At 40.7% G+C, this 20,999-nt stretch overlaps 1 protein-coding gene across 1 annotated transcript; it reads right to left on the reverse strand.

The window, feature by feature from the left end:
- Positions 1-1,286: 1,286 nt before the first annotated feature.
- Positions 1,287-20,495, reverse strand: rin3 (Ras and Rab interactor 3). The gene is made up of 14 exons (XM_063909472.1): positions 20,294-20,495; positions 15,968-16,457; positions 14,243-14,354; positions 14,080-14,152; positions 12,949-13,040; positions 10,839-11,847; positions 7,746-7,926; positions 7,472-7,643; positions 5,937-6,058; positions 5,659-5,845; positions 4,985-5,116; positions 4,699-4,865; positions 4,327-4,441; positions 1,287-3,911 (listed from the first exon to the last, which is right to left on the reverse strand). Exons 1-14 carry the CDS (start codon positions 20,326-20,328, stop codon positions 3,241-3,243), a joined length of 3,558 nt encoding a protein of 1,185 aa, XP_063765542.1. The 5' UTR covers positions 20,329-20,495; the 3' UTR covers positions 1,287-3,240.
- Positions 20,496-20,999: the final 504 nt, after the last annotated feature.

Below are 20,999 nucleotides of genomic sequence, written 5' to 3' on the forward strand. Positions count from 1 at the left end.
TTTTGTTGTCGTTTGTGACCACTAGATGGCGCAATAGGGCACTGGGTATTTAGGTGACCTCACCTGCACAGGTGTGGGTGATTGGGAATGGGGAGAGCAACAGTTTTTGACCGTGTAGCTGTGGTATTGGAAAAGATAAAACTGTGTCGTTAATGGAGATTACACAAGTCCAATTAGTTTGCCCAGTTAGCCAATCCCTCGGTGATGTTGAGTGGCAAGCGATATTAGATTTGCAATAGGGGTTGTAGGGTAAAGGGCAGTTGGGGGTCCTAACAGCTGTCGTAGATTATTTTGCAGGCATTTAGCATGAGCTCAATGTTTTTCGCGGGTGAATACTTCAGATGGAGGTTGTTAATTTTTGATGCTAATGTTTCGTCAACACTGCTAAGCTAAAGTTAGCTAAGGTTCAACGTGATAGGGTTTAGGAGTTTCATTTAGCCATTTCTTAGCAACCGCCGCCGACACGAACGTCTTCTGGCGTTCAATAGTCCGGTATTTACGGATGTATTCTATGTCATGGAACAGAACTTGAAAATCTCTTAAACTAACCACTGACCTGATTAGAAGCATCTAACCAACAACACATTCGAAATACATTTACCATGGGACGAGGAAACCATAAATTGTTAAATAGTAACTCATTCCCAGGTTTTAGGACTCATTCCTGCACCACCAATTTATAATGTTGGTTTATTGTATATAGGCACTGTATTGTTTATACATAATAAATAATTTACAAATGTAATATATATACTGTGGAAACGTTGTAAAGTACAGGAACTTTAGTTTAAAAATGTAAAGCTGAAACTATTGGAAAACTGAAAAAGCAAGTTTATTTACAATGCAGTCAGTAAAAAATGTAAAATAATAAAAAAAAACATGATGCTTACTGGAAATGTAGAATGAAAATGGAAGATTTGTGCATATGGCTGCTGCTAATTTAGTCCCTGTACCCCATTAAGTGTTTTGACGGCTGTTTTCACAGAATATGTGTATGGGTCTGAATATCTGGACTTTAACCCATTTACTCCTAAAACGCCTGCAAAAAACGGCTCTAAAACCCTATGTATAATAGATATACTGTAGATGTCCTTATCTCCTGAGGGTTTTCTGAAGAAATACTAAGAATTGGCTACGTCTATGAAAACCTTAATATCTAAGCCTCTGTAGCACATAGAAACATGAAATAAATTGTATTTAAAAGGTAAGACTCACATGTTGTATTAAAACATGCTCCCTTAGCAATAACATACCAACAGATTTTTATAAAAAATCTCAAAATCAGATTGGTAGGGAAAATATTTTATATGATAAAATAACAAATAACATTTCATATAACAAATAACATTTCATATAACAAATAACATTTTAAAACATGCCAACACACAGACCAAGGCACCTTGGTATGAGAGAGAGGTGGGAAAGGAGTGGGGAGGGGTGGGGAAAGTCCTGAGGTGGAACTGGGAACAGTCGCAGTCACTGAGCTCCATGGCTCACATCTCTCCTTTTGAACAGCATCTACTGACTGCCTGACTGACTGACTGACTGACTGACACACACACACACACACACACACACACACACACACACACACACACACACACACACACACACACTCACACTCACACTGTGACCTTTATGCATTGTGTTATGTATATGTATTTATCTATCTATTCCATATGTATTGTTATTTATTCATTATGGCATAATTGTATTACTATTTATCAGTGTTGGGCAAGCTACTTGGAAATTGTAGTGAGCTAAACTACCAGCTACTTTGCCACAAATAAAGCTTCACTACACAAAAGCTATCACCTAGTCAAATGTGGCAAGCTGAGTTGAACCAAGTTTCATGCATTAGATTTGCACAATATGTGTTGTATGTTGCAGGGATATTGTCAATACTACAAATGGCTGTGCTGTGTTTAGCCAGAGAAATACCCCAGGAAAATGTATCTTGTGTGGCCAAGCTGCTTGCTATTACAGGTTACTGAGGATTGTAGTAAATTACTATCTTCTCTACAAGTAGTGAAGCTACTGCCCAACACTGGTATTTATTGTGATATTTAATAATTATGGCATTGTTATATTAAAGGTTGTATCAGCGATTCTGGGCCAAATTTCGTAGAAACATAAATGATCACATTCAAATGATCTTTCCTCACGATGCGCTTGTTTGTGACCATTTGTTTTTGTGTACGATCTCGGAGCATAAGCTGCCTACAGAGACGCGTTTTTGTTTTGTTTTTTTCAATAATCCCGAGGTGCTGGCAGTTTCAGGATACCAAAAGAGAAGCAGAGCCCGACAAACGTTTTCATCTCGGTTTTGGAGACGGGGTTCCACTTCGAGTTCGAGTTTGATGGGGTTTGTCCGCGCGTCTGATCAGCATATACATTTGTTTGGGTCACCAACATGTCCCAAAGTTCATCAGGGAATATCCGTGAAAATACATCCAGGGGGGGTTGCATCCACGGCAATCGTCAGCTTCGGTCCCGGTTTGCGAGGGAACTGCTTGGGATTTCGGGGCAGGTATCCATCCGTCTTCCAGTCCACCTGAAATCCAGCAAAGTCTTCGTCCTCCTCCTCTCCTTCTACAAACAATTCCCACCCCTGGGCTCGATCCAAAGGATCATCAGGTACAAAAACTTCTACTTCCACCTCCCTCTCAAACTCCTCATTCTCTCCCAATTCCAAATCGCTGCCGTCGCTGTCAAAGTATTCGTCGATCGTAAAAAAGTTAAAAACAAACGCACGTGAATGTCTGAGTGATTGACGTGATTGTCGGCCAACCACACGACATTTGGGTGGTCAAGTGGTTTAAAAAACCCAACAAGACCCACCTCATGTGTATTTGAACCAATGACAGTGCATTATATGCTGCATGCCGGCGGGAGCTTCAAAGCTGCGCTACGCAGCAGCCGGTACAAATGGGTTAATAAAGAGAATATTAAACCTGTTAATACTACATTTGACTCAAAGTCTGTAGAAAGTCTAAAGCAGCACAAAGAGAAGCCTAACATTACATAAACAGTATAAACATGATCATATACGCATGTTCCAATAACATGTATTTTTACATTCTATAGAACCTGCAGTCCCTGGGGTTCCAGACCCCATGTGGACTGCAGAATCAGTGTCCCAAATATTTGTCGTTGGATTCAGTAACCACAGTGACGCTGTCACCACGGTGATGTAGTTTCCATAGCAATACAGCATCTGCCACTGTGATGCTGTGGTAGCTACAAGCTGATCAGACTCTCCTCCAGCTCCACCAAGTCCACCTCTGCAGAGTCATCTGGGGAGGAGCTTTCTGCAGGTGCAGCAGGTGGAGTGGATGGAACTGGTGGAGCAGGTAGAGCTGGAGGTGCTGGTAGAGAAGGTGGAGCTGATGGAGCTGATGGAATGGGTGTTGCTGGTAGAACAGGTGGTGCTTGTAGAGCGGGTGGTGGTGGTAGCACAGGTGGTGCTGGTAGAGTGGGTGGCGCTGGTAGAGTGGGTGGAGCTGGTAGAACGGGTGGTGCTGGTAGAGTGGGTGGAGCTGGTAGAGTGGTTGGTGCTGGTAAAGTGGGTGGAGCTGGTAGAATGGGTGGTGCTGGTAGAGTGGTTGGTGCTGGTAAAGTGGGTGGAGCTGGTAGAACGGGTGGTGATGGTAGAACAGGTGGTGCGGGTAGAGTGGGTGGAGCGCGTGGTGCTGGTACAGCTGGTGGTGCTGTTGGTGCCGGTACAGCTGGTGGAGCTGGAGGTGCGTCAGCGGGGCAGCTGCGGGGGGGCGGCCTGATGGGTTGGTCCGCAGGGTGATAGACGAAGCAGTAAGCTCCAGGCGTGGAACTGCTCTTAACACTGAGGGCCAGCTCTGTAGGGGCCAGGGGCCGAGGAACACCGTCCACATACACACTGAGCATGTAGGAGTCTAGGGGAAATTATGCATGACGTTAACCCAGAGATGTTTACAAAAATATTTTACATTTCTAGAAATATGAGCAGTTATCTAACAATCTTGAGTAGTTATTTTATACAAAGCGTAATGTGCAACCTCTACTTGACAATAACAATAACAATTTTTACGGAAACGTAGATGGAGAAATTACCACAAGATTGAGGTATTTATTGCATTATGGGAGGTGTACTTATTAGCCATTCTAGGGACTAACAGTCAGGGTATCAGCTTTAGAAATAATTTTTAGAAAATCTTCCTCTTGCAAGTCCCCCAAGTCTGGCATAATTAAACTGCTGGAGTGGCCCTTTAAGGTCAGACAATGAGTTGATGGTGAAGGAAACAAATGAAAAGCCAGTGCTAACCGTAGCATGTATCAGTCATACAGTACCTTGTTCAAAGCGTGCAGCACACTGCTCAGTGAGCTGTTGCATCGTGGTGGTTGGGAGGACCCCCAGAGTTTTTAGGTTGGTTCCAAACTCTGGACAAGACACTGTCAGGAAGTCCTGCATAACATCAAAGCACAAAAAGTTAAACAAAGATCCCTGGGTGGACACATTTTAACTGTTTTTTCTATTAAAATCTGTGAATATTCACTCAATATTATGATACTGGTTTTCTTTTTGTTATTTTGGTTTCCATTTTCTCCCACAATATAATTCATTTTCACCATGAAATACCAATCCTCTGACCCTAGCAGATCACACAGCGTGCCACTGTGAAGTGTGTGTGTGTGCGTGCGCGTGCGCGTGCGTGCGTGTACCCTGACAGATCCCTGGGCCATGCGTTCCTGGTTGAGCGTGCGTCTCCTCTCCCAGCGGTGGATGGAGTCCTGAACCTCTCTGCTGAGCTGCCGTGTTGCTGTCCTCTGCTGGTCAAAACTCTTAATGTGCTCCAGAGCCCCGTAGGTGGTGGTCAGATAATACGAACCTACACAAACACACACACACACACACACACACACACACAAACACATATATAATCCATAAGGTTGCAAACACATAGATATGGGATCATAAAAGTAAAAGGTGTTAGTATTTTCTGGGTACCTTCTCCTAGTGCTAACGAAGGGTCCATCAGCTCCATCATGTATTCTACATCCATCTGCAGGTTGGAAAGATTGGATCTAGCCAGGACGTACATCATTACTGGCAGGAAGTCATCAGCGCCATGGGCCCGCCCTGAACACACACACACACCCACACACACATATTTTGACAAATTGTTTTGAACTTGTGCAAATTGTAGTGTTCTTGAGGTGACACGTTAAGATAAATGCAAAGAAATCGCCACCGTTTTTGTATGTCAGTGTGGTGATAATTACACTGTAATTGGACAATGATTATTAAACAGTCTCTGGAGTGAGCTGAGAACACCACATGCCTCCCGGAAAAGGATTTAACAGCAATTTTCCAATTTGGGATCACTTAGGAATATGTAATCTCATCTAATTGGCCTGTGAGTTGACCTTAGCTTGCCTCTGAAAGAGCTGTTATTGTTGTTCTGTATCTTTCATGTGTGTAAAGAAGGCTAATGCTATTGCTCGTTGTGGGGCCGAAGACGCCTGACAAAGGCTTAAAAACATATCTATGTATATTGTCATAATCGCACTGCCATGAATGAAGGTTGGTTTCTTCTAGCTTTAGCTTTTCGTTATAAAACAATAATGATAATATAATAGGATTGGAGTTCAAGGGTTAAATGGCTTTTCTGGGGTTCTGACCTGGAGTACTGACGGACATGGAGTCATAGATGATCTTGCAGGCCTTCAGCATGAGCTCAATCTTTTTCTGGGGGGAATACTCCAGATGCATGTTGCTCAGTTTGATGCTGATCTTCTCCATAGCAGAGGCCTCAGGGACGGCGGTGGTTACTCCTAAAGCTGTGGTGGTGCTGCCTAGGATGACAGACTGACACACACAACACACACACACACACCATCAGCATCAACTGCTACTAATGGTATGAACATGAATGTCTCTCACAGCTGTCCAGTCCTACCTGGTTCTTTGCCAGTTGCTTCAGGCTGCTGTCGTTGGTGTGCAGTTTCTCCAGGCTCTGGTAAATGGGCCCCCGCAGTGGCTTCAGTACACTCTTACACAATGCAGCTTCTGCTATGCTTTCTGCAGACACACACATGTACAATTCAGTCAATAAACTTACCCTTTTGCTAAATGGACAACATCACACAAACGATTCCTTTGAGAATGACTTAAACGAAAGATGTGGCTTCACAAAATCAGACTCATATAAGCATTTAAAGGTCAAATGTGGCCAGAATTTGATTCTATAACAATCAAAGCCTGAACTAAAATGATCAACACAATGTGAAAGAGGTTACAGTGTGGATGTTATGTCTAACATGTCTATGTATTGTGAGATAGCTACTGAAATTAGCATGCTAACTGACTAACCCTGTTCCTCTAGAGACAACAGTAAGTCTCTGTAGCCCTTAGTGTAGAGAATGAATCTGTAAAGTAGCGAGGGCCATACCACAATGTAGAAAAAGAGACACCACACTGAGACTGAATTTCCTGTATCATTTTTGCTTCCGCTTCAGTATCTATCAGTAGATGAGTCTTTAACTCAACGGGACCAATTCCTCTGCCCCAGAGTCACCATAATATTGGACCTATTTTCCACTAGCCATATATCTTTCAAATATTCTCACATAGCAATTCCATTTTTTAGACAGACATATCAGGCAGAAATTAACTGTCAGTCTCAGTCTTGTAATGTTGCTAGCTCTGGCAACATTAGCCGTTAGCATTAGTCAAACTGCAAGTTTTAAGCCAATGTCTACTTATGTTTGCGAACATTACTAATGATTAACATGTTTGTTAAATCTGTATAAATATCAAATTGAACGTAATGTTAGGCAATTGTAATGTGCTATCTTTAGTTGGAGAACATCTTTGGCTAAGAAAGAATGTATAAAGAGCACGGATCCATGCTACAAGGAACAGAGCTAGACTTTAAATCAAATGGAAATTGTGGGCTAACTGTGGTTGTACAATGCTACGTGATGCCATTTAGCCCAAAAATACTTATTCCCACAGACATAAATTGGGAAAAATCTGAAAATTGTGGGGGTTAATCAACTTCCCACACTGTAAAAAAGAAAACTTAAAATTGTTGACCTAAGTTTTAACTGATTAATTTAAAATGTGAAATTATAGGTTTGAGGGTCAATCTAATTTCTGTAAGGTTGCTTCAGCAAAGAACAGGGTCTCCAACTGAAATCTGCAGGGGCTAAATCTAACCCATTTCTCCTGCTTTCAACTGGACTTTATCTTTTAAAAAGTAAGCCTTTTGTTTGAATAATTATATTTATATGGTTGCCTTGTAATGTTGAACATAAATAGGCCATATTGAAATTATTAGGATGTAACAGTTGTAAAATACACTAATTTGGCAAATCGCGAGTAATGTGAATAATCCAAGACCGGAACCCTAACCCTAACTTTAAGAACACAACTGATTAAATGAAAAAAACAACATTGTGTTAAATAAAAAACAGCATCATTTCAGGTTACCCAGTTTATCTTCTGAATACTGATGTTGGGGGTCCAGCATAGCCTGCAGCTCAGTGCTCTGCAGCAGGTAACTCTTCAGTTGGGTCATCATCTGTCGGATCTCCTGTAGCAGCTCAGTGGAGGTGGAGTGGTTCGACATGGTCTCCAAGGTGAACGAACGGTGCTCTTTCACCTAAAGGTATGAAAGCTATACTTGATTCCTTGTTTTATTCCAGGTAATGAGGTTGTTGAATTTAAAATCCAAAGCAAATAAGGATGTCTCCTGTATACTCACCAGGTTGCCAAAGTAGCTCAGAGGGTCTCTGGCCAGCTCTACGATGCGCTGTGTCAGGCGCCGGTCGTGGCTGATGAGGCCGGTGAGGACCGTGGACAGGCGGTGGCGGGCTCTGTCTAACATCACAGTGGTGGGGGTTCTCTTCACTGCTGCCTTGGGGCTGCGACTCTCTGCAGGGCGACTGGACAGAATAACGGTAAGTATTTTTGACAAATATAGAAACTTCCTGTAGAGTATGACTCTTTGACCAACGCATTGTTACCAATTGGCTTCAATTGTCTGAGACCATCTGGGCAGGGGAGTATCCTACAGAGATCAAGCATAAGCATAGCTTGAAAAGTTTTGATGATTTTAACTTTGTAGAAAGATCCTGTCTGCTAATGAGAATGTAGCTGCCTTCTTTCCTTGCTTCTATTGGAATATTTTGGTTTGACAAAGAGGGGTCTAATAATGATTCTCTATAATTCTGCAAAACTGTCCTACATTACTATTCAACACCACTTTTGTGACTTTTATTGGTTTGATTTAGAATGAAAGAGGAAAGATTTAACCTCCATTTAAAGGTCTCCTATTATGCAAAATGCACTTTTGATGTCTTTTAAACATAAATATGTGTCCTCGGTGTGTAAGGAGACTCACAAGGTGTCAGAAAATAAAACCCTCTCTCTTTTCCTCCTTACTCACATCTCTAAACACGGGGGTACAAATGAACTGATCCAGATGAGGTCATAACCGAAATGTGGGCTGGCTTTACATTGAACTCCTGGCATCGTCCCGCCCACGTGACACGTCCCAACCTATCGTCAGCGAGCTGAATCCCCTCCGCAGCACCTCTGTGTGTCTGTGTATTTAGCAGGATGTCTGCAGGAGGGACTTAGAGTTGTTGTCAGAGTTGGGTGTAACGTGTTACAAAAGTAACGGAGTTACAGTAATGTATTACTTTTTGCTGTAACGCAGTAATATAACACATTACTTCTGAAATGTGGGAAATATAATACCCGTTACAATTCTCAGTAACGCAGTTACAACACATTTTAACCCGAAATGATGTGGTGTTTTGTTTCTAAAATTCACAAACATCACGAGACATTCTGACACAAGAGAAATAATTGTGCCGGTAGAATAGTAACTCAGTAAGCCTGTTTACTATTGGTTTAGAGAGCTGCAGAAACAGATTCACTGCAGGCTCTGAGAAAAGAAAAGAGAAAGACAGGAGTGCGCGCAGGCCGAAGCAACAGAAGGTAACTTTCTCTGGGTCTGCTGCTTGAACCCCGAGAAGTTGAGAGACTCGTGGTGGAGTATTGAAGATCTGCAGCCTCTGTCCTCTGTGGAATTGCCGGCTTTTAGAAAGCTTGTCAGCCAAATCCCCGTTAACACACCAATGATAAGGTGAGCTAACGCTGAATAGAGACTCGTTCATATACAGCAGGTCACAGGGCCGTGCAGAGGCTCCACTAACATGTTATTAATAACACACAGAGACGTCATGTTACTGGTATCACAGATTATTCAGCACACTTAAACGGAGCATGAGTTTAATCTCTAGCTCTTTTCCTAATGTTCAGCATGTACTGCCAGATAGATAGACAGCTTTAATTAATGAGCTGCAATAAACTACATTTTAGCATTTAAAGCCATACTTTAGAGGTTATTTTGGTGAAAGTAACTCAAAGTAATGCAAAAGTAGTGTAACGCATTACATTTCAGAGACAGTAATAATGTAATGTAACTTATTACTTTAAAAAGACAGTAATAAGTAATATGTACTGTATTACATTTTGGAAGTAACTTGCCCAACACTGGTTTTGTTGTATATATAATACATATAATGTCTCTGTTCTAGTGGTAAACACTGAGAAGTGTTTCAGTAATAATGCTTGATGCGGTTTGAACATAATATGGGGTTTAATCACGGCAGCGCTTATATTAGCTGAGTTTCTCCGTTAGAAACTTCTCTCTTCAGACAGAGAGCTGCATGACGCTGCAAAGGGGCGTGGCCAGCTTCAGCTCAGCTCAAATTTAAAGCGACAGTCACAGAATCAGCACTTCAGGAACAGGGCTGAAATAGAGGGGGATGAAGCATGCTACAATGTGGGATCTTTTTTATATTTTGAGCAAAACACTTCACAGACAAGTTTTATATAGATATGGCCCTACGATATATTGTTCAAATATAGTATAATAGGAGACCTTTAACACTCAAGGATTGCTCTCTGTTGGTTATTGTTAGTTTATACCTTTTAACTGCAAGTTTGGCCTAAACATGTAATTCATTTGTTAAGCTTATGTTGGATTTAAAATACATTGTAATGCTCAAATCAGAAACGAATGTTTACTTAATTATTAGGGATTAATTAGAAAGTATTGAGGCTACATTAGCCGCTACGAGCATGACATACCTTAGCAATGTCTGACCAGGCTGCTGGTGGTTGAGTTCCATTTTGGGTAGGGCCATATTTTTAGTTTGTGGGGTTACAGGTCATAGAGAGTATAACATATTTTATTGTGTAGTGTTTCCTGACTGTATGGAATCTGTCGTGGTTGATATCAGAGTATAGGCATTCCTTAGAGGCTCTGATTGATGAATATCTAAATAACAAACTAGGTGGCAACAGTTGAACAAAATCTGCCTTTGACAGTTGTTATTTCAGCTCGTAAAATCCATGTTGCTCTGTCTATTTAGCCGGAACCTATTGTTTTCTTTTTGAGAAGTAAATTCACCACTATTATTTATCAGAGTGCAAATCGTACTGCTGATGTTCAAATAATGGCAGGTTGGAAACACACATTAATTCACATTTTCTTTTGCTGATTTTCTGTGAATTTGATTAACCTTTGCCCTAAATTTGTCAGAAACTGGCCTCACAGTCTACACTGGAATTTATAAAGAGCCACAATGCATTATGGGTCAGTTGAATATGCCCATTAAAAGAATTTCTCATTCTCAGAAATGAATGCGAATCCACATACTATGCAGAATGGAAGAACGAGAAACCTGATTTGACGTCATATCATAATTAGTATGAATAGAGCACATGTTAGTTCATGAATTTTCACACAGTACTTTGCCTCTGCATCAGATCCAGAACCTACTTTTGGTTCTGATCCTGTTCCTGGCTCAGCTCTGCTTCTTCCTCTGTGCTGCTGGTGGAGCGGGAGTCTGGGTCAGTAACTAGCACTGCCCCCCCTTGTGGCGAGTACAGCGACACGTCCGGCCTCCGCGCTGGGGATGGAGGGGGCCCTCTCATCCCTGCAGTCTGATTGGCTGATCCTCCCGCAGCGGGGCACACAGGTGTGTCTTTGGAACCTGGTTTCCTCCTCGGGGGAGGGACTGGGCGGGAGGGTTTCTTCGTTGATGGTGCACAGTGGGGGCTCGATTTTTGTTTATCATCCTCCATGTTCACCTCCTCTTCCTCCTTCTTCTCATTGTCCGCTTCCCCCTCATCCTCCTGATGCATGCTCTCTTGTTCACCCCCCCCACCGGGCTGACCTAATTTACTTCCCTCTCCTCCTCCCTCTCTCTCTGTTATCTTCGCAGGATTTTGTCCTTTCTCTCTATCCGTCCCCTCTCCTACCTCTCGGTCGGTGCTTTTCCTGGAGGAGGTCCGACGGAGAGGCGCTGGAGGTAGTGGGGGTGCGCCACGGCTCTGCAGGGGGACCGGAGGCCTGGACGGAGTGAGTGATGTCGACACCGACTTCCTCTCTTCTCTCTCCCCTCCTCCCTTTCCTTCCTCTTTTCTATCAGTTACAGAAGTGTGAGGCGAGGGGGGAGGGGAGAAGAGGAGGCCCATCCCCGACCCTGAGCCCAGGCTGGGGGGTCGGGGCGGGGGACGTTTGTATTTAATGTCCGAGTTGGGCACCGTTTTGGCTCGCCCTTTGACGTTAGCGCTCATATTCTGAGGGGCTTCTCCATTCTGCAGGGAGGGGGGTGGGTTTTGATTGGTGATGATGTCCAGTTTGGAGATAGAGGAGGTGTTCGCGTCTTTGCTGGGGGAGTCCTCCACATGGACCGGGTTAACATACATGAAGGGTGTACTCTGGCTCTGATCCAAAACCTGCTCCTGGTTCTCTGCCTGATGGTTCAGATCGGACGTCCAGAAATCTGCAACACATGCAGGCAGTGTCAAAGCTGATGAGAAGTCAGGGTTGTGGGGGTTACTTAAATAATGTTTACCGTTACAATTTACCTAAAGACCCCAAAATAAAATGGGTGAAGCAAATTTGATCTACTACGCTACCAAAATCTAGAACGGCCCACCAAGAACTATCAGAGAGATAACTCAGTGGATATTTTCAATTATTTTTAAGTTTGAATTAGCAACAACCCCATTTTAATTGGACTTTTAATATTTTTTCTTTTTTGTTTTATTTATTTTATTTTCTGGAAAATGTTGTTGTATTTCTGATTGTGTATTATTAATCTTATTATTAATTACCTGGATTTTTTTATTTTTTTTTATCAGTAACCAACTTGATTTTAGCATCAAAATATAGAAGTAACCAGATTACATTTTGCTACTTTGGATTACCTCGCTATAAATATAGGGTAAATGTGTGCCCATGGATTGAATGATATAGCATTCTTCATTTGTACCAGTAATCTGATTACGTCTTTTTTATGTAACTGTAAAGGACTCTTTTTTGTATCCTGATTAGCAGCTATTCTAATTGACACTAACTTCACACGTTTTTACTGACTACATTTAATTGTTTTCACGATTAACAGATTTATGCAGAATTTAAGGGATTTGAAAAACACATTATAAATATAAGCTTATTTAAACAAAATCAACTAAATGCAAATACTTTGACAATATTCATGTTTTTAAGTATAGGAAGTCCAAACATCCATATCCACATATTTTGAAATGTAGAATATGTATCTAGAAAGGTAAAAGATGATGCAGTCTAAGAGGAAATATTATTTCTTTAGATGCAACTAGGCACATTTTTATGTCCATAAAGATTATACATTACACATTACATTTATTTATTACATATTCTCACTGTTTTCATATGATTGTCTCTGTTGTATAAATAACATTGCTAGTCTTAGTGTTAATACTTTTCATATTCACTTTAATATATATTATTTTATAGCTGAATAATCTTTTGATCTGATTCATTTGATCATAATTTCTTTCATTGCTGTATCCTGTTGTTTGTTGCAACAACAACTTCACTGCACTGATGATGTATCTACCTGCACCCATAGCAGAGATGACCTCCAGCTCCTTTCTCTTGGTTGCCGTGGTGATAGCCCAGGGTAACCTCAGTGGGACGGCCAGAATATCCCTAATTGGTGGATTTAAAAATAAAAGCCTGCGTTAACAGTACGTTTAAATACTTCGAAATACTCTGTCTGTCTGTCTGTCTGTCTGTGTTAGATTCGTCTCGGCATTAATATGTGCAGAATGCATGTTTTGGACGTAAAGTGTATGTACATACTGTCTTGTCTTTATATGTATCTGTGTACTGTATACTGAATGTATGCCACGTGTGTTTGTCAAGTCAAGTCATGTCATTTTTAAAATCTTTTGCATATTCTATTTATAGGTTGGTGCAGAAATGAGTCATTTTACTTCTTTCAGTTCCCTGATCACAAAGACAATCATTTTTTTAAAGTGTGATTGTTTAGATGCCTGAAATAAGGTATGTGGTTAACACAACCGGAGGAGATTTTCAACGATGTACATATGTCAGTCCGAAGCTTCAATGTGTCACAAAACAGCATATGCCAACAAGTGACTAAATGAGACCACAGAATGTCATCGTGACGAACTTTAGCCACCTTTAGCTTAGCGGTGGTGACTTGAAGTAAAGCCCTGATGTATTTTGTTTAAAGCCTAACATTAGCTTATTACTTCTGGCAATTGCATTTATGCTTCAAACATCATAAATGTAGTGCCCGAAATAAGATCTGTGGTTTTCCCCTCCGTAAATACCACACTGGTAATTGTACAAAGCTTCTATGTGTCATAAAATGTGTGGCTAACAAGCAGCATTAGCTTACTTTCGTTAGCTTTTTACTTCTGGCGAGTGCGTTTAAGCTTAAAAAAAATCATAAAGTGGTGTTAATACATGGAGATTTTCCTGCTGAACAAAACGTGTACGTTTGATAAGGATGTGTTTGCCACAGAGCGTATTTTATGCAATATTGTCAAAACCAATTTTTATCGAGGGAGCCCATGCAATGCTAACTTCTGGGTTGGCCCACACAAATATGTAATTACTGCACCACTCTATGTGCTCAAACAGTATGCTGTACAGTACACACCGAACACTACACAGTATGTACATTTGCAGTTGTGTGTTTGCACTGTGGATGTGTTACCTGCTGGCACAGTGGAAGGAGATCAATTTGAAGATGTCATCAAAAACCAGAGAGGAACCATCTAAGTGAAGAACTGTGACAGAAAACAGTTTAATAATGAGTCACTCACTGCTCTGCTATCTGTCCTTCACCACACAAATCTTGCATATTTGCTCACACGTACATGTCTTGTGTTGTTTGACCTCCAGGTTTTCTACAAGTGGCCCCCCATGTTCATCAGGCAGGCGTACTGACAGCGTCATGGCCTTGTCCTCCGTGCTGTGAACCAGGAATGCCTGCAAATGAAGACATGTGGTTACAACTCTGAGGTCAGAAGGGAAAAATGTTATGTTAAAATTATTACTCAAGACACAGACACCTAGCAACACCACAAACATAATTTAGTTACAACATTTCCAGAGGTATTGTATCACATTTTCACATACAACAGGTTGGGCAACAGCAAAAACCTCATACCAACACTTAAAGACCGTTTTCAATTTCAACCAATATGGGATTTAAAGCTGATGTTTTTACAGTCCCATAGCTTCCTATAATTTCCTTGAAAGAAAAAGATATTTAATGCACATTTATTGGAAAAGTTCTCGAAAAGGCTATGTCCTTTTGGAAAATAGCATTATATGTTTACGTGCAATTATTTGCTTTCTCTCTGTGAGTGAGTTGAGAGGATTCATTTAAATCTGGGATAGGAGTTGATTAGCTTAACTTAGCTTAGCATAAAGACCAGAAACAAGGGAAAACAGCTAGCCTGGTGCAGTCCTTTTTTTAAAAGTACACCTACACACATAAATATAAAACCGCTGTTGGTGTGTTCACATGTTGTAATGTGTCTGTTTAATTTGACCACACATTTTGTGGTTTTAGAGGAGGTTACATGCTGGCACTATTGGTGAACAACAGTTTATCAATCCGTCTAGCACTAAGATTGCACACTTATGTTTTCACTGTTCTGTTTCAACAAATGAGATGTTGTAAGATTTATTTAGTTTCGGTTGGCCATTAATAGTTATTGTATCCTACTTCTTGCTCTCAGTTTGGTAGATAAAATCCAGTGTCCTTCTCATCTCTGTCAAACCCTACGAGTTTATTTTTTTCTATTTTATGCACCTAGTTACAGTGTTTGTGTATTGGGCTATGAGAGTTATGTTCTGTCAATCAGAAACTGCTGAAAAGCTCAGCACAACTTACTAAACTTAGAGAAATGTTTCAGAACTTGTGTATATTTACCCCATAATTAACAAACTACACTGTTGTTTCCTGAAAGCTTCCAAAGGCCTTTTTATGAAATATTATAACCTTAACCTTTTTTTCGATGTAGAATTTTATGAAAATAGCAAGCTTTTAGAACATCACAGGGATTGATTCCCCAACAAGGCAGTTGGTGGACCAGTTTGGAACCAGCGCCCAATGAGGAACCAGTTGTTGTTTGCGCTTGCTTTCTGCCCTGACAACTGGTTCCTTGAGAACAACAATCTGCCTTGCTGGCCCTTAGAACCAAGAGCTGGAGCTGCAATTGTCGATCTAGTTTTAAAAGCAACATGAGCACAGCTGCAACGTAGTCTGCCAATGTTCTTATCGTAATGGATTTTCACACAAGTATTGTAGTGATGTAAACATGTTGTCATGACATGGCTCCTCTTGGCCTATGTTGGAGGAAAATCAAAGTGGTTCTTAATTGTTTTTGCAAGTTGAACTAACATTAACTAAACCAATCCCAGCCCAATACTAGAATGTAACTCATTTGAGTAGAAAAAGGGGAATCACTTTCCCTCACAAGAACCTCAAGCCTTCCAGTTTATTGTCATAAGACATCGAAACTTCTCTTTCCAGAAGAAGTCTAAGTGAAAAGTTATAGGATAAACAGTGAGTAAATGTGTGTGTATCTCACCCCGGCCGTCTCTTTCTCCAGTATACTGTTGGTTCTGTCTTGGCTAAGTCCTTTGGGCTGCCACACTGACACACTCCCAAGCAGCCGATCTATAGGACTCATCAATGGAGGAGTTAAAGAGGATGGTGGGACAACAGGGGGAGATGGAGGAGTCGATGAAGAGCATTGAATTGTTGGCGATAGTGGTTGAAGAAGACGAGGGGGACAAGGAGTAGGATCAGAGGGCTGGGGAGAAAGGAGGGGAGGAGGAGACACTGGAGTAGGGGAGAGGGGAGGAGGAAGAGAGGAGGGAGGAGGGTTAGAGGAAAGGGTGGGAGGAGGTTTGGAGCTAGGATGGAGAGGAGCGGGATGTTTGGAGGACTTCAGGGGAGGTGGGGGTTTGGGTCGACATGGCCGGGGCGGATGGTTGGATGGCAGGGAAGATGGAGGGATGGAGGCAGGGGAGGGGGTAGATGGAGAGTCGAGTGGTCCTGTCAGAGGGCTTGTGTGGCTGTAAAGGATAAAAAGGGTAAAGGTTGTTTTTATTTTGGCTCAGTATGCCTGAATGAATCGGCAGATTTGTTTTACTCAATGGTACGAAAAAAACAAGACCTCTGCCTTTTGCATTACTGTCACATAAACAATGAAGTTGATATCCTATACGTTTTTTATCAACTCCAATAGAGGAAAGCAGGGATGGCGTTAGCCTAAGACAAAAAGCAAAGGGATTCCCCCTGTTGATTTTTTTTTATATTGCAGGAAACAACTCTGTGGTAAACACATGTTTATGATACTTACATGATTTGTTCAGAAGCATAATCTCAATGTACTAAACATATTAAAACCACTTTTATGATTTTTTAACCATAAATGTAAACGCCAGTGTTAAAAAGTTAACGTTAATCTAACTACAACATGGTCATATGGCTATGCATCACCACCGCTAAGCTAAAGGCGGCTAATTTTCGACGTGATGATGTCTATTAGAGTTATTTAGTCACTCAGTTTTTATGACATATAGAAACGTCAGACGTTTTGAGTCGGGCAATTGCTGAGTTGAAAATCGCTTAAGCTTGTGTTTACCAGAGATACGAATACACACATCTAACAAAAAACACGTTAAGAAATAACATCGACTTTGAGACTGTAAGTGGTAAAATGCTGACTAACTTCAGGGTTTTAGGACTCATTCCTGCACCTATCATAAACGTGATCTTATTTTCGACAATATTCCAAAATCCAATGGATAAATCCCATTGAATTTAGTCGAGGCAGCCCTTGTGATGCTAACAACTGGGCTGGCCTACAGAAATACAACATCACTGCACCAATCTTTTCAGTTTAAACACAAAATCCATTTCCATACGGATGTTAAGATTTGAGTGGCTCGATCGGATGCTATGGAAAAAGAGGTGATAAAACATTGCCCTGTTTAAAAAATATATGCACCAGATACACCATGAATTTGTGATAAGTAAAAACATCACATATACAAAACATATTTAAAGTAAAAATAGCACCTTTTTTAAGTTAATTTAGGATTAAAAACAAGAAAATAGCCTTAAACGCTCCGTAGCTCTACATTGCATATTCTGTTGAAGCTGTTTCTGTCTTGTGTTCTTATTTCAGCTCTTAAACTCAATGTTCAAACACTAGGAGTGGAGAAAGGGTCAACATAGTCATCATGAGAGGACGCAGTGTGGTTTGTTGGTAGTCTTAACCTTGAGCTTTAACTTTATCTGCACGATAAAGATGCTGCAATAACAATAGTTTGACTATGACATCATACGGCTGCTGCATGACCTCACTGCTACAGTTCCAGTCCCAGTCCCACTACAACAGAAACTACCTGCTGTTGATCAGAAATACAGTACGAACCACAATTTTTGTTTGCTTCACCTTTAAAATAGTTTCACTTAGCTGCAACCAGCACTGCATTTAGTACCACAGGATGTTGATCTTAACTTTAATATTGAGCCAGTTGAGATGCTGTGTGCATTTTGTACAAAAAACTGATTTTAAATAAGAAAAAAGTGTGACCTTATCAATGTAATTTGAATTGTATTCAGTGGCCTCAATTGCTGTTGACTGCTCACTTCCCTATTTGTTAGCTTTCGGTCACTAACTAACAACACGTTACGGTAGATAGTTCAGTTGCATCACTAGCGCAGAATGCTGTTAGTCTGTTTGAGCTTCTGTTTTATATTATTTACTCACAGCTGAGTCTTATGATGAGCAGGAGAAAGAGTACTTTATTGTCTGAATCCCTCATATTCAACCTCATGATCCATTTGGGCCCTATTAGCCTGCAGCTAACCACTTGTATGAAACATTGCTGAAAGGAAAAAAGAAAGATTTGGCTCTGTGAACCTGCATCAGAAGTGTTTCTTTATATGGACTGATTGTGAAGAGGTGTTGAAACGAGTAGACCTAATCTACCTGTTGTCCTTTTAGTCAAATTTGACCCATTTCTAACTATTTTTACATCCTAACAAGGGATTATTTTATCTAATTGCCACAAAAACAACATGGATGGTTCCATCCTCGCATGAAAAATGAATTATCGCTACTTCCATTGAAATATGGGTGATGAATTTATAGCATCTATGATCAACAGGTGTCATTATGTTCTAGTATTTGAACAAAAATGTAATAATTTTAAACAGAATCATGTCTTAACTATGACATATAACAGTCTGTAATACATTAGTCTTTTATTAAACTCAGAAATTAGGCTCTATTTTGTGTAAGTTATGTTTTTGAACATATATTGTAAAAATAGGTTAATAACTTGTTGGAATGAAGTTGGATAAAACTACGCGAGGAAAAATGTTGCACAGTTGATGGACCCACAAGAAAAAAAAGGAAAAAAATCCCATTTATTTATATCATTTGGATGACCCTTTATATTGAATTACTTTCTTAAAGGAATATCTGTTATAATCACGGAAATCACATGTCAACAGAACCCCCCCAGAAGTCCTGTTTGTGCTACGCACGTCATGCTCATTCACAGGAAGAACACATGAGGTCAGCTAATCTTCTGTGGAACAGCAACACTGCAGTTGTCAGCAGAGTCATTTTAAAACATACTGTTTGACTTTATCCTTGCTATCATACACTCATATTCACCACCTATGTTTTTAGTTAGGAATAGAAAACAATAAGTAATATATTGACATGGTTACGATGGTTCAAAGAGCAGTTGTGTGATTTGCTGTCCTTGGAATATCACTTTTCAGAGTGGTGGAAAGAACGTTTACTCTATTTAAAGTTCTGTACTTAAGTAAACATTCAAGATACAGTCGTTGTACTGGAGTTTTTCCATTCCATGCAACTTTACATTCCTACTGCACTGCGATTCAAAGAAATGTAAGGGTATTTTCAATTTACTTCACTCCATTTTATGTATTTATTTGGCAGTTTTAGACGCTAGTTACTTTCAGGACAATATGATGGTTATAGATACCTCTACATAACTCTATTAAAAGGCTATAATAGGCTCCAGCTCGTGCTACTACAACAATAACATGGAACATTAATTATAATTCAGTATAAGAGGAGATACATGACAGGAAGAATCACATTTTGCTTATAGTACTAAAGTACTTTTACTTAAGTCACATTTCCAATGCATTTCTTTTAATGGAGTATTTGTACACTGCAGTACTGATCCTTAAGCAGGGATCTGCATAACTCATTCCCTGATTTTGCTTGACCTAACATGACCTTAGGGAAAGTCGCAGTCTCATGGAAATTATTTAGCCAAAAACATGAAAACCTTAATGTATTACCTAATCTATATAATCCTTAAGTATGAATATATATTGTAAATCTTATAAAGGAGCATTATTACTGAGATAACGTGTGAAGTGCAACTTTAAAAAGGATCCTACTGTCAACAACGTGAAGTTGTGGTGGCTGAGTGGCTGTGTACATTTGAAATGAAACAAATTGCAATTCCACACATTCCATATAACGGTCTGATCTGCTTTTTTCCAGTGGTTAGCGTCAACTCACAACCACTGACATTCTTCCACACAAAAAGCGGTGTAAAGATACTCAAAAGAAAGCATTTCTGTACCAAATCTAAAATATATGTGCAATTCCTGTATTAGAAACCTAGTTTGACTAAACCCCGTAAAATCAGGATAGCTCGGAGGGGCTATTGAACTAAATATTAGCTGGTGAGTCATCACATCTGTTTTCCTGCTTTGGCTGTGTAACTTTCAACCCCTAACTCCCTCTCCGACTCCCACTTACACCCCCTCCCCCTTACCTTAGGACAAACTCTATTGTATTGTCACACACCTTTTATCACAGACCCACACACACACACACACTCACCCTGTGTCCGTGCAAACGAAGCTCGCTTCCATCATATTTCCACGGTTGAAGTGTTGGACTGCTCTCTGTCACTCTGACTCTCTTTGAGCTCCATTGAAAACTCCACCTTCTTTCTCAACTCCCCCCCTTTTTTCTCCCCTCTGTTGATCGCCGCAGGACTGAATAAGGGAAAACTAAAAGGCAAAGGGAAAATCTGCTTCTCTGTCAGCCCTCCCTTCTGATTCTGTCTCAACTTCCTGAGTTGACACTGAACACTTTGGTCCGACTTCCTCTGCTCTATTTTTTTGTCTATGAGATATTCTCTTACTTCTTTCATGTTATCTCCCTCTGTGTTACAGTTGACAGTCCCATGTAGTGTTCTTTTACTCGAGCAGTTACAAATCATACTCAATATTTGATCATATATCAACAGCTTCTTAATCTCATAAGAGCCTCATAGAAATACGACCCTGCTCAAATTCTGCATATGTGGCCTAAATATTCAGCAGATTCTCCATTAGCCTCCTCCTCTCCTTTCTTTCCCCCTCCCTTTTCCTCTAAAGTTTTCCAGATGCTCCCCCTTCAATCTGTGGAATGCACAACTTCATGTGTCCCCCCCCCCCCCCGTTTTACCCCTTCTCTCCCTGCCTCCTCACACCTCCCCCTTTTTTTATGTACTCCTTTTAGTTGTCTTGTCCTCCCACCTCTTCTCTTTTGTAGTCCCTTT

This window comes from Eleginops maclovinus, chromosome 19 (assembly GCF_036324505.1).
Source record: "Eleginops maclovinus isolate JMC-PN-2008 ecotype Puerto Natales chromosome 19, JC_Emac_rtc_rv5, whole genome shotgun sequence".
NCBI lineage: Eukaryota > Metazoa > Chordata > Actinopteri > Perciformes > Eleginopidae > Eleginops > Eleginops maclovinus.

Excerpts from the sequence above, each read along its gene's own strand:
- rin3 (XM_063909472.1), bottom strand. The coding sequence starts at position 20,328 with ATGATGGAAGCGAGCTTCGTTTGCACGGACACAGG. Across the intron at positions 13,041-14,079 it reads TCCTTCCACTGTGCCAGCAG|GGATATTCTGGCCGTCCCAC; the intron begins GTAACACATCCA and ends TCCACCAATTAG. Across the intron at positions 6,059-7,471 it reads GTATTCAGAAGATAAACTGG|AAAGCATAGCAGAAGCTGCA; the intron begins GTAACCTGAAAT and ends GTGTGTCTGCAG.